Consider the following 13,291-nt stretch of genomic DNA (forward strand, 5'->3'; position numbering starts at 1 on the left):
CTGCCATTTTTGACCTTCCCCGCCAAGCAAAGTCAATGGCAGAAGCCAGATTAGCTTAACAACTGCACAACTGACTTCACGACTGCAGTGATTTTACTTAACCATTGTGGCAAAAAGGTCGTAAAATCGGGCACAAGCCACTTAGCTGCACAAGCTTCACAATCAAAATTCTGCCCCCAATTGTGGCTGTAAGTCGAGGACTGTCCCGTCTGTTCTGGGGGAGGGAGGGGTGTCTGCTCCTCAATGCCCGAGAACTGAGCGGCCCAAGGTGTTTGTGCCAATTTAAGGCTGTCGGCGCTGGCACCTTGCAACAAAAGTCCCCTCCCCCACTGCGCCTGCCCCGCAAAGCATCCGGTGCCCAGTGTGCCAGGAGGGGACCCGCCCCAAGGAAGCTGCCAATGATGCCCCGTATTTGATGGGATGGGCGCCAAAAAGGAAACCCAACGAAGAGCAAAACTGAGGGGACTGGTCACTTGGGACAGGACAGAACATGCCAATACGGTGGCAGAACCAACCTAGTTGGAGTTCATGCAATACACCAGGGGTGTCAAACTCAATTTCATTGAGGGCCGCATCAGCATTGTGGTTGCCCTCAGGGGGCCAGGTGGGTATGGCCTGGGTGGGTGTGGCCTACTGGGTGGGCGTGGCTAGAGTGCGTATGGCCTACTGGGTGGGCGTGGCCAGCTCTACGTTGTTCGCATCAAGGGTGCCTATGGGGGCCCGGGCAGGAGTGGGACAGATCTGAGGGTCTCTGGCAGAAGGAGGGTCTCTGGGCCAGGGCCAAGGCAGTGGGGGCCGTTCCCTCACTGTTTCCAGGATGGCTTCGCGGGCCACATGAAACCACTTCGCGGGCCGCATCCGGCCCCCGGGCCTTGTGTTTGACATGTCTGCAATACACGAACCTGCAACTAACCACATAGAGTTACAGCAAGTCATGGTTCCCCCCCGTAAACCTGTCCCAGCCCCCCCCTACCAAGATGGTGACTGCATTGCTGCTGTCTCAGAAGCTGCCCGATGCTCTCTGCTCACCCGTCCAGCTCATTGTGTGTGATGGCAGGTGACCCTTTTGCAGTTATGGCCACACCAGCTGACCAAGCAAGAATCTCACTGGAGGCCAAGGCCATCTGCCCTGACCGCCCCCCAAACACACACAGATTTTTCTCCAGTCTCTTTATTGGTGCTACTTAAGAAGGGAAGCTACAGCTCTGTTCTGCTCTGGGCTCTCAAGCACCGCAAGACTGGGGGCGCTCTCCCCACTTCTGAGAGCGCCTGGATCTCAGCCAACGCCCCTTCCCCTCCCACCCGAACAAGTGTCAGCAGCCAAATGCAGTGAGAGTCAAGAAGAAATGGCACAGTGCAGACAGATTTCCTGGTGCTGGTTGGGAGGGGGGAGGGAGAGGCGGCCGTTCCGCAGCCCTGGTCCCATCTTTGCCCCCCACCCCACCCCGCAATGTTCCAAGGGCACAATCATCGGATGCCCCGCAGAGAGTCTGGGGCCCAGCTTCCTTGCAATGTGGCCGGAAGGCTCAGGATCCCGCTTGGGGTGTGGTCCGTAGGCCTGTGAAATGGAGCGTAGCATATGGAGAGGGCTGAGCCAGCTGGCTGGGGGGCAGAGGGGTTACCCCAGGGGCAAGTGCCCGGTGGGGAGGGGGACCTGAAGTGGCCATGGGCAGGAGCTGGAACGGCACTCACACAGGAGGAAATGCTGCAGATTCTTTTTGGAGCCTCCGGAGAGATGAAAGGCCCACACCGCCATAGCCACCATGAGCAGGTATGCTGGCAAAAGGCTGCCCAGGTAGACCGGGTTCCAGAAGGTCTGCAAACAGAAAACGTGTGTGTGTGTGTGTGTGTGTGTGTGTGTGTCAGCCCACCCTGCTGGCCTCTGCCAGAGACGTGGCCCTCTCCCACCCGTCTCTGTGTCTGGCGGGGGGGCTGCAGGTCCCCAGAAAAGCCCTCTACCTCCCCGAGGCTGGACAGCAGCCCAGCCGAGGGGCACAACAACTGCACAGAGGAGGTGGAGTGGCCTACAATCACCCCACCCCATGGCCTGTAAGCTGCTGGCTAGGGGCTGACCCTCCTTGTTGCAGGAAGAGGGGGGGGCTTGCCTTGCCAAGCTGGGGCCCTGGATTCCCAGGGGCCACATGCAAGGCAGCATCTCAGCTATCACAATATTAAGATGCCAGGATGACTAAGACCCTCCTCGCCACAGGGGACCTGGGTCCATTCACTGGGGCAGCTAAAGCAGAGACGGGCCTGGAAGGTGCATGTTGGCTACAGCCTAGTATTCCCTGTTCTCCCCCCACCCACCCAATTTTTAAGGCTACTCACAAGGGCAGAGACGGTGAGATGGCAGAGCACCACAGCTGCCACCTCCCCCCAGCGCCGCGTCTCACAGCCGTGGAAGAAGATGATGCCCCAAAAGGTGTGCAGTAGGATCAACACCAGAGTCATGAAGGCTGTGGGGACAGAGACAGTGAGGGGCAGGGGCTAGCGAAGGCATTTCCCCCCCACACACACCCAAGCAAGGACAGCTGTACCTGAAGTCAAAAAGTAGAGCTGAGAGTCTCCCTGGATGCCCACGATGCCAGGCCCCAGAGAATCCGCCAGCAGGTTGATCATGGCAAAGGCGCCGCTCATGAGTCCAAACCCTAGGCCGGCCACTGTGGAGACAGGAAGTGCTGGCCTGAGCGGGGCCCAAAAGGGCCGATCCATCTTCCAACCCATCAGGACCTTTGGCCACATCCTCCTCCCCTATCCTCTCCACTCCGGGCCTGGGAAGGGGCTTCCTTCCATGCGTGAAGCTCTTCTCCCAGCACCCCAGGGATTCCTGGCCCCCCTCCTGCCCTCTGCAGGGATCCCAGTGGAGTCCCTAAACGACCTTCATTGCCCAGGCACCCCTGAGCCCTCCCGGGGGAAACGTACCGTAGGCCATCTGCGGAATGGAGATGGGAGAGCAGCCGTCTTCACTGATCGCGGGCAGCCCCTCCATCGCCTTCCTGGGGGAAGGAGTAGAAGCACAGGCTGAGTTCCAGATCATCTGGGCTGAAGCTGGCACCCCTTTGCAGGCCTGGACCTCCTCTTTCTCCCGTGGACTTGAAAAGGCTACTCTTTGCCCAGAAGGAGCCTTCTTGACCGTGTGTGCAGGCTGGTCCCCTGGCTTTGTGCACCAGGCCAGCCCCAGTCTGAGGCCAGGTCCGTGGCCTCTGTGCCTCTGGGAGAGACGAAGTGGGGCCAAGGCACTCCCCCTTGCTTTGAAGTGGCTTCAAAGTTGGTGTGTGTGCGCGCGTGCGTGTGCGTGCGCAGATGAGATACTTCTTTATATAAAATTTCCATTTGCTTTCAACTGTTAATTCTAGTTTAGTTAAATAAATGAGGACAAACAATGTGAAGGGCTTTTTTAAAAAAAAAAAGAACGGTGGGGGGTGGCGGGAAGCGTGGAGCTGAATTACACAGGTCAGTCGGTTTCTAGACAAGGCTAAGAAAAGTGAAAGGAAAGAGGAGATGATGACCAGCAAACACAGTGTGTGGAAAATGGGTACAGCACTGGAAGATCTGGTGAGAGAGACGAATCACCATGGAGAAAAATCCATTACAGGTCAAAGAAAAATCCATTACAGGTCAAGAACCCGAGCAAAAGATAAAGAGGTCACAGGTAACGCGCCATCCATTTATGACCATTTATGAGCCCTCATTTAACAACCCTTTGAAGCGATGGCAGCCTTGGAAAGTTGGGTGTCCAGCCACCGTGCTATCCCCAAGGCCCCCTTGGTTATGTGGCCAGGATCTGGGCGCTTGGCAATCTGTCCGTACAATGACTGGTTTACCAATCGCCCTGCAATTTCTGAGGAGGGCTGCTGGGGATAGCACTTCCAGGAGTCACAGCGGAGACTATAATGCACTCCCGCGCGCCATCCTAATGGGGAAGGAATAACTAGGGAAGATTCATAAAACAACCAACCATATCTTCCAAAGAATATAGCCCTGGTAAAGGAAGAAGGAAACAGAAGACCAATCCTTCCTGGATAGCTTCTCCAGCAAAGGACACGGCGCAAATTAGAAACACCAACCTGTTGTAAAACCAGCCACACTAACTACCCCATTTCCCTGAAAATAAGACCCAATCGGAAAATAAGCCCCAGCCTGATTTTTCAGGGTGCTAATATAAGCTCCGCCCCCCAAAATAAGGCCCAGTTAAGATCGTCAACCAGATGGATGCATTTAGTACTGCATTTCCCCGAAAATAAGACCTTAATTGGAGAATAAGCCCTAATGCATGTTTTGGAGCAAAAATTAATATAAGACCTGGACTTATTTTGGGGGAAACACGGGTAGGTACAGGTACTCTTTGACTCATGACCATAATTGGGCCTTACACTTCTGTTGCTAAGCGAGACGGTTGTTAAGTGGATTTCGCCCCATTTTACCACCTTTCTTGCCAAAGTTGTTAAGTGAATCGCTGTTAAGGGAATGGGGCTTCCCCATTGACTTTGCTTCTCAGAAGGTTGCAAAAGGGGGATTACATGAAAAAAAACAACCCCAGGACACTGCAAGCATCATAAATATGAACCCGTTGCCAAGCATCCAAATTTTGATTTCTACTCACAGACTACTACAACCACATGGAATCAGCGTAGCCAACTAAAGCCCTTCAAAACATCCTAAGTAACTCAAAGATCCAGCAACCCCAGAAGAAAAAACAGGAGTCATCTATAACATACAATGTAATAACTGCAACAACCGCTATGTCGGACAAACAGGCAGAAGACTGACTGAATGCATCCATGAACACCGACTGGCAATCAAAAGACATGATGAAAAATTCTTTAATTTCACAACAGGTAGACAGATTTAACCATAGTTTCAATTGGGAAAATGTGACAATCCTAGACCAGGCCAAATCCAAAAAGGCCAGGAAACTTCTAGAAGCCTGCCACTCTTGACAAATCCACCATCAACAGACACATAGACTATGCAAAAAAGACAATCAACTAGCCCGGGGTAGGCAACCTCGGCTCTTTTATGACTCATGGACTTCAACTCCCAGAATTCCTGGCTGGCTCAGGGAGTTGAAGTCCATGAGTCATAAAAGAGCCGAGGTTGCCTACCCCTGAACTAGCCCCAAAGAGGAAAAAGACTCCAGCAGATCCCCACCAGGAATCAGCACTAAGATCAGCATAGATTAACTCCAAGGTGAATTTCAGACCAACAATCAAGTAAGCGATACCCCAATCAAGAAACTGCCCAAGAGCCATCAGTAAACAGCCCTATTGAAGAATTTTAATTTAATTTAATTTTAATTCCATTTATATCCCGCCCTTCTCTGAAGACTCAGGGCGGCTTACAAGCTTAGCAGAATCTCCTAAGACCGCCTCCACCCACACAGATAGGCAAGACACCAAAATATAAACAGCACTACTTACTAGCATTGATGATGTTACCTACTTAGAGCAATGAAACGTCTGCAAGAAAACATCGGCAAGAAAAGAGAGCACCAAGGACCCCTCATTTATCAAAAAGTGCCTGACCACTCAACCCAATACAGCACAACCTTTTCACAAAGCCGTGAAAAGCATAACTGTTCTGTACCAGCCTTCTACCTGCCCTGCAGAAAAAGCAGGGACAACCCCTTTTACAAGAAGGCAAGAGGCTGGAATTACGCCTGCCAAATGTATTGTTACAAAAACAAATAGAACAAGACACAAACCAAGAAACAGGAGCTTTTCAAGCGGTTGCCTTCAGCAAACCAGCCCTCCCACGCATTCCCCCTTATATAGAGTTCAGGGCGTGGCTTCTCTCTGCCTCCTTCCGAGGAGCCCCATTGCCTTCCTCTGTTTACTCCTGATTGACTGTCTCCTGCGTCGGGCGTCCTTGAAAAGGGCCAGCTGTGGGTCATCTTCATCCACGCTGTCAGGCTCACACAGCTGGGTCTGCATCATGACCAGGTGAGAGGGGCCTGGCTGAGGGCTCTCATCAAGCTGTCCAACCCCCTCGGCAAGCTCTTCAACACCCTCCTCCTCCTCCTCCTCCTCCTCCTCTGAGTCGTCCGACCCAACTGCCGAACCCACAGGCTGACCCTAAATCACAACAATAACTTTGCCACATGTCAAAAACATCTCGGAAACTGCCAAATAGACTATTACAACCTCGTGGAATCAGCGCAGCACACAAACCAAGAAAAGCCCTTCAAATCATCCTAAGTAGACCAAAAGACCCAGAAGAAACAAACGAGGGTCATGTACCACAACATACAGTGTAAGGACTGCAACAGCTGTTAGGTAGGACAAGCAGGCAGAAGACTAGCAGAGTGCATCCATGAATACCAACTAGCAGTCAGAAGACCCGATGAAAACTCCTTAATTGCGCAACGTATGGACAGACGTTTCAACTGGGAAACAGATCATTCTAGACCAAGTTAAATCCAAAAACACTAGAGAAGTCCTGGAAGCCTGCCACTCTGATAAATCAGGCATCAACAGGTACATACAGAAAAAAAACATTTACATACCATTCATCACCAGCAAGCAACACCCAGACAAGCAGGGATTAACACCAGGATTAAAATCAGATCAACAATCAAGTGGTAAACAATGCCCCAATCAAGGAACTATCAACACAAACAAGCAAACAGTAAACAAAAGCCTAATCAAGGAACTACCAACAAAACACCAACACTGACAGGGCAGCCACTACAATTAATCAGAGCACAAAGCCTGCTCCCTTCTAGCACTGATGATGTTACCTAGTTGAGTAATGAAATGTCTGCAAGAAAACAGCCAAGCTCAGAGAACACCAAAGACTCCACAGTTCAACCAAGATACAAATATTCCCTTCTATGGGTTATTCCATTTTCTAGAAGAATGAAGAGATAAGGTTCTCCTGGATCTGATCCTAATCAATAAGGTGCCGCAGAAACATTAAGAAGCAACCACTTTGGTAAAAAAAAAAAAACTGGAGCCTAGAAACTTGATTTCAGGAGGCCAAATTCCAACAATCTGAAGGGAAGAAGTGCAGGTGTAATTCCACACACAGATTCCTCATGGAGCAACTTGGTAATATTTCTAAAATAAGATGCTGAACATACAATCCAGGCAGTTCTCGCTTACCAACTATTTGTTCAGTGACTATTCAAAATTATGACTGGAGATTTAAAACTGGTCACAAAGTCCCGCCATTGCAGGGACCCTATAGTTATGTGAGGACAGGAAAGCCTGGAGCCTGGAGGAACATTGTCCAACTAACAACAACAACATAGTTATGTGATTGTGATTTGGGCACTTGGCAACAACATCCCATGGTCACATGATCCCCATTTGCAAGATCCACAGCCAGCTTCTGACAAGCAAAGTAAAAGGGGAAGCCAGCAGGAAGTTGCAAATTATGGTCATCTGGCATCCCACTGAGGTGGGATGATTGGTAGGTGATCTGCCTAATGACCACAGCCGGAAGGACAACATAAGTCAACGTGGACATGCGACATTTCATTTTATGACACTGCTTAGAGACGGAGCTGCCAGCCCCAACTGCAGTCAGTAAGTGAGGACTACCTGTAAGGCATCATCCAATGAGGGGAAAGAAATGAAAGTAAATGAAGAAACGGGGAATTTCTGACAAATAGTTAAATGTAACAAGAACGGGAAATGAGAGCATGTATTGTCAAATAGCTGAGAAAGTTGGAAAAGCCAAAGCCCCCAAGGAGCAAAAGCTCAAAAGGGAACAGCCAAGCCAGTCCGAGAAAAGAAAAGGGTGCGGGAGCAGAGCCCCTCTGGGCCACCACTGTTTCATCACGTGGTCCAGATCAGGTAGCCTCACATGGCCCAAAGCAGAACACCGGACAAAAGGTGAACAGTGGGCCCAAAGGAAGGAGTGAGCTTCTGTGATGGATCCTCAGACCCCGCTGCGCTGGGGACTCTGGAGGAAGCTTCTGGGTGTCAGAGCCCCTTTCAGATGAAGGATGAGTGTGGCGTCAGAGCCCTCGCAAACTCCTAGCCCTGTGCACAAAAGGCGGCATGAAGGTTGCTTATTTATAATTTACATGCTGCCCATCTGTCTCTGCCAAGCGACTCTGAGTGTAGGATTGGATGGATCGTACTTGAGAGCCACAGATGTGGAAAGATTCTGGGGGCCTTGGAGGATCTCAAGCTGAATAGGAGCCAACAAAGAAATACAACTGTAAATAAAACTTAATGTAAACTTGGGGGGCATCAACACCCTAAGCCAGGGGTAGGCAACCTTGGCTCTTTTACAACTCATGGACTTCAACTCCCAGAATTCCTGAGCCAGCGTAGCTGGCTCAGGAATTCTGGGAATTGAAGTCCAAAAAGAGCCAAGGTTGCCTACCCCCGCCCTAAGCTCTAGTTATTGTATTTTAGGAAGGCCACTAAGCAACCACACCAAGATAATAAGGGGCTGGGAAGACTCTAGGCAGGAGGAGCAGGTGGAGACGCTACTGGGGGGGGAAGCCCGGAGGGAGCCGCCTGGAGAGGCAGGACCGTCCCCGGAGAGGGGAAGGGAACAGCGGGAGTTCAAGGCAGCGATTCTGGCCGGAGAGGAGCCCTTCAGCCACGGAAGGGGCCGCGCAAGGAAGAAGAACCCTTGGCCGGGACAGGCCAGAGCCCAATCTCCAGCCTAGCCGAAGGCCGGGACACCCAGCAGGCCGCTGGCCGGGAGCAGCCCCTGTCCCGGGGAAGGCGCCGGGGCCCACCAACCTGCAGGGCGAGGCTCCGGGATGCCCACCTTAGGTCTACTGGGCGGGACAAATGAGGGACGGGCAACACGTCCCCCCCCCGAGAGCTGGAGGGGAGGGATGGAGGGGGCCTCCTCCTCCTCACAAAGGCCAGTCCGGCTTGGCCCTGCCCGATTCGCGCTGGGGACCAGAGGCCTAACCGGCTTCCCCTTCGTGTACCTTAGGGATCACCTGCTGCCGGCGTCAACTTCCCTCCGCCCTGTGCGCTCCCACAGAGAGGGCCTCCTCAGGGTGCCTCTGGTCAGGGAATGTCCCATGGTGGCCCCCAGGGGGAGGGCCTTCTCTGTGGGCGCCCCGGAATTGTGGAACCCTTTGCAGGTTGAGCTCCGGATGGCGCCCGACCTTCGCTCCTTCCGTCGCGAGCTGAAGACTTATTTGTTCGAACAAGCCAGCCTGGCCTGACGGGGGATGGGTTGGGATTTTATTGTTGTTTTAAATGCATTTTAATCTATTGTTATAACTTGGGCATCGTGTTTAATTCCTTTTTCATTTTTGTATTTTGATATGTTTGCCCTGTTCACCGCCCTGAGTCCTTGCGGGAGAAGGGCGGTATACAAATAAAATTATTTATTTATTTATTTATTTATTTATTTATTTAAATCCCATTTATATTTACTTATTTATTTATTAATGAGAAGGGCGGTATACAAATAAAATTATTTATTTATTTATTTATTTATTTATTTATTTAAATCCCATTTATATTTACTTATTTATTTATTAATGAGAAGGGCGGTATACAAATAAAATTATTTATTTATTTATTTATTATTGATTGATTGATTTATTTTAATCCCATTTATATTTACTTATTTATTTATTAATGGGACTTATATCCCGCCCTTCTCCGAAGACTCAGGGCGGCTTACAATGTAAAGCACAAATCAATGTGCTTAGCAATAGCCAGCCCACCCCCCCCCCGCCGCCTTGCCGGTCCTGCCCGCCCCTTCCCCGCACCTGAGCAGCTTGTAGTAGAGGAGGCGGAAGGCCTCCTGCAGCACCACGGAGAAGAGCACGCCGAAGACCAGCAGCCCCCGCTGCAGCGTCTGGTCGGCCGGGTCGCTGGCTTTGGCCGCCACGAACCAGACCAGCGAGGAGAGCAGCAGCGAGACCAGCCAGAAGAAGGCCCTGCGGGGAGGAGGAGGAGGAGGAGGAAGGAAGCCTCGGTCAGCAACGACGCCGACGCCGCCCTCCCTCCCCCCCTCCCGGCCCCCGTCCTCACCCCGCGATCAGGATGATCACCCGCAGCGGCTCGCCCACCACCGTCAGCAGGAAGAGCGCCAGCGCCGGCCCGAAGGCCACGAAGGCGCACCCGAAGAAGACCGGCAGCGTCATGGCCGGCAGCGAGCCCAAACCAGCGCCCCCCCCCCACCCCGCTGAAGCGACGCCGTCGCGCAAGCGCACGCCCCGCCCCGCGCGCACGCCCCGCCCAGAGCCCCGCGCGCAGATCCCGGAAGTGTCGGCCTTGCGAGGGGGCGGGGCGGGGCGGAGGGGAGGGGGGGAAGGGTGCGCGGCCGACTTCACTGTCAGGAAGATTCTCCTTGATTCCAGGTTGCTTCTCTCGTTGATTGGTTTCCATCCCTTGTTTCTTTCCTTGCATCCTGGTGCTTTGGAGAATAGGGTGACAGAACACACACAACACACATAACACACATAACACACACACACTCTTCTCTGTGGCAGCCCCTCAAATACTGGAAGACTGCTGTCATGTCACCCCTATTTCTTTTCTAGGGTGACCGAACACACACACACGCACACACACCTCTGTGGCAGCCCCTCAAATACTGGAAGACTGCTGTCATGTCACCCCTATTTCTTTTCTAGGGTGACCAAATACACACACACACACACACACACTTCTCTGTGGCAGCCCCTCAAATACTGTAAGACTGCTGTCATGTCACCCCTATTTCTTTTCTAGGGTGACCGAACACACACACACACACACACACACACACACTCTTCTCTGTGGCAGCCCCTCAAATACTGGAAGACTGCTGTCATGTCACCCCTATTTCTTTTCTAGGGTGACCGAACACACACACACACACACAAACACACTTCTCTGTGGCAGCCCCTCAAATACTGGAAGACTGCTGTCATGTCACCCCTATTTCTTTTGTAGGGTGAGCGAACACACACACACACACACAAACACACTTCTCTGTGGCAGCCCCTCAAATACTGGAAGACTGCTGTCATGTCACCCCTATTTCTTTTCTTTAGGCTAGCCCCGAGGTAGGCAACCTTGGCTCTTTTATGACTCGTGGACTTCAACTCCCAGAATTCCTGAGCCAGCTGGCTCAGGAATTCTGGGAGTTGAGGTCCACGAGTCATAAAAGAGCCAAGGTTGCCTACCCCTGGACTAGCCATACCCAGTTCCTGCAGCCGTTCTTCGTATGTTTTTTGTCTCCAGGCCGTTTAATCATCTTAGTTGCTCTTCTCTGCACTTTGTCCAGTCTCAGCATCTTTTTTGGTAATGTGGTGACCAAAACTGGATGCAGTATTCCAGGTGTGGCCTTACTTAAGGTGTTATAAAGCGATACTAATACTTCATGTGATTTTGATGCTATGCCTCTGGTTAAACAACCAAGGATTGTATTAGCTTCTTTGGCTGCTGCCGCACACGGTTTAAGGGATCACCCACTGGGACTTCAAGGTCCCTCTCAGAGTTAGTTTTTGAGCCAGGTTTGGCCTAATCTGTACTTGTCCCTTTGGTTTCTCCTGCCTAGGTGTAAAATCTTTTGTCGACATTAAATTTCATTTTGTTGGATAGAGCTGTGCTGGATGCCAGTTTTCTTGGTGCAATTCAGTCGTCACCTTTAAAGCCCTGGATGACATGGATCCAGGTTACTTCAGGAACCATCTCACCCCATGGGACTGGCCCGCCCCAACCACCAGCAGAGGCGGCATGCTGTGGGCCCCATCGGCCAGGGTCCAGGAAAGGGCCTTCATTGCCATGGCTTCCACTCTCTTGAACAGCTTGCACCCCTGAGGCGAGACTGGCTGCCATCCTCTGACTTTCCGTAAGGGCCTGAAGACCTGGTCCTACCAGATGGCTTGGGTACCCAATGGGGGGCGCAGGAGGGTATCATGCTGGAGATGGTTAATGGACCGATGGAAGATCCCCTCTCCCCACCTCTGTATTTTCTGCTCCCTCTCTCCCCGTATTTTAAGTATAACTTTATTTTGGATTGTAATTCTATTTTTATTGTCTTTGTCTCATGGTTTTATGCTCTTAATTGTGTAAGCCGCTCAGAATCACTTCAAAACGAGAAAGGCAGCAAATAAATGTAATAATAAATGAATAGTATTGGGGGAAAAAGGAACCCATTAAAATATTGTGAGATTTCTGAATACAGACCAAATCTTGGCTCAGAACAGAAATAATTGTGCTTGAAATGAGGAAAGTGTGAATAATTGGCGTGGCGCTATCAGCGGATAGTAGAAGACAGACAATTAGAGAAGCTCACGAAGTATCAAGATCTGAAAATCGAAATTGAAAAATTGTGGCATCAACCGGCTGTGATGCTCCCAGCACACTGGGTGCCAGACCAAAAAGGTTACGGTCAGCACATGGAAAACCTACACAGTGACCAAATTTCCACCCATCAATTGCAAAAGGCCACCCTGCTTGGAACTGCACATGGACCACACCGATACATTAAGCCAGGGGTCCTCAACCTTGGCAACTTTAAGACTTGTGGACTTCAACTCCCAGAATTCCTCAGCCAGCAAAGAGGAATTCTGGGAGTTGAAGTCCACAAGTCTTAAAGTTGCCAAGGTTGAGGACCTCTGCATTAAGCCATCCCAGATTCTCAGGCAGAACCTGAGGCATATTAAGGGCAACATCAGCTAAAGAACTGGCAGCTGGGACTTGGGCTTCTTGTGAAGAGAAGATAATACAATGATTCTAGGAGGAGAGCAGGCAACTGGCCATCATTGCTTATGCAAGCCTCTTCCACTTACTTTGGCCAGTTCCATGCAGACTGTTGCTTATAGGTTTAAGTCCCCAAATGAGCAGCTGGTGGCAGTGAAAAGGAGCAGAAGGGAGGCCCTCCTCCAATGCAACGCTGGGCCACTGATGAGGATTTACTCGGTTGTAAGCCGTCTGGAGTCACCCCTGGGAGTGAGGGGCAAATGGCCGGCCTTTAAGCTCACTTGAAAGAGGTTGAAAGGGGAAGAGCCAGAAGGTCATGACTGGATGGAGAGGAGATCTTCTCTGGGGTATCCGGAGGAAACAAGGACAATGTGCATGGCGGGAGAGAGAGAGAGGGAAGGCTGTTGGTGTGAATCAGCCTCAGGTTTGACTCATTTCCTGCCTTTCCTCCCCTGGACGGGGCTCTTCCTAAGGCTGCTCATCCAGAAGAACAGCTGGCCAGAAGAGAGGCTGGCACTCCTCAAGCACAGGAATATATCAGCTGGGCTTTCCCCGCCCCAGCAAGAGAGGGGAAGGGTGCTTGCAACAGGGCCCCAGTTGCGCCAGATGCCTGAATACATCTGCTTCCTGGAGGAGCTCATGTCCATTTTTCAAGGGTGGTCTGG

The 13,291-nt window shown here is 51.4% G+C and overlaps 1 protein-coding gene across 2 annotated transcripts; it reads right to left on the bottom strand.

The window, feature by feature from the left end:
- Positions 1 to 1,145: 1,145 nt before the first annotated feature.
- Positions 1,146 to 10,106, bottom strand: LOC310633674 (gamma-secretase subunit Aph-1b-like). Of its 2 annotated transcripts, XM_083351517.1 has the most exons (7): positions 9,966 to 10,106; positions 9,701 to 9,871; positions 2,923 to 2,996; positions 2,538 to 2,660; positions 2,329 to 2,456; positions 1,693 to 1,816; positions 1,148 to 1,558 (listed from the first exon to the last, which is right to left on the bottom strand). In XM_083351517.1, the coding sequence occupies exons 1-7, from the start codon at positions 10,076 to 10,078 to the stop codon at positions 1,527 to 1,529; spliced, it is 765 nt and encodes a 254-aa protein (XP_083207643.1). In that variant the 5' UTR covers positions 10,079 to 10,106; the 3' UTR covers positions 1,148 to 1,526. The 2 variants fall into 2 exon arrangements, with proteins under 2 accessions (XP_083207642.1, XP_083207643.1); XM_083351516.1 differs by having other exon boundaries at positions 1,146 to 1,816.
- Between the last annotated feature and the right edge of the window lie 3,185 nt (positions 10,107 to 13,291).

This window comes from Vipera ursinii (genome assembly GCF_947247035.1).
Source record: "Vipera ursinii genome assembly, chromosome: 2".
In the NCBI taxonomy this organism is placed as follows: domain Eukaryota; kingdom Metazoa; phylum Chordata; class Lepidosauria; order Squamata; family Viperidae; genus Vipera; species Vipera ursinii.

Bases quoted from the DNA above. Each gene is read 5' to 3' on its own strand.
- LOC310633674 (XM_083351516.1), bottom strand. From the start codon at position 10,078: ATGACGCTGCCGGTCTTCTTCGGGTGCGCCTTCGTGGCCTTCGGGCCG. The intron at 2,457-2,537 runs GTACAGCTGTCC...CTGTCCCCACAG, and splicing joins GCTCTACTTTTTGACTTCAG to CCTTCATGACTCTGGTGTTG. The intron at 1,817-2,328 runs GTGAGTAGCCTT...TTCTGTTTGCAG, and splicing joins ATCTCACCGTCTCTGCCCTT to ACCTTCTGGAACCCGGTCTA.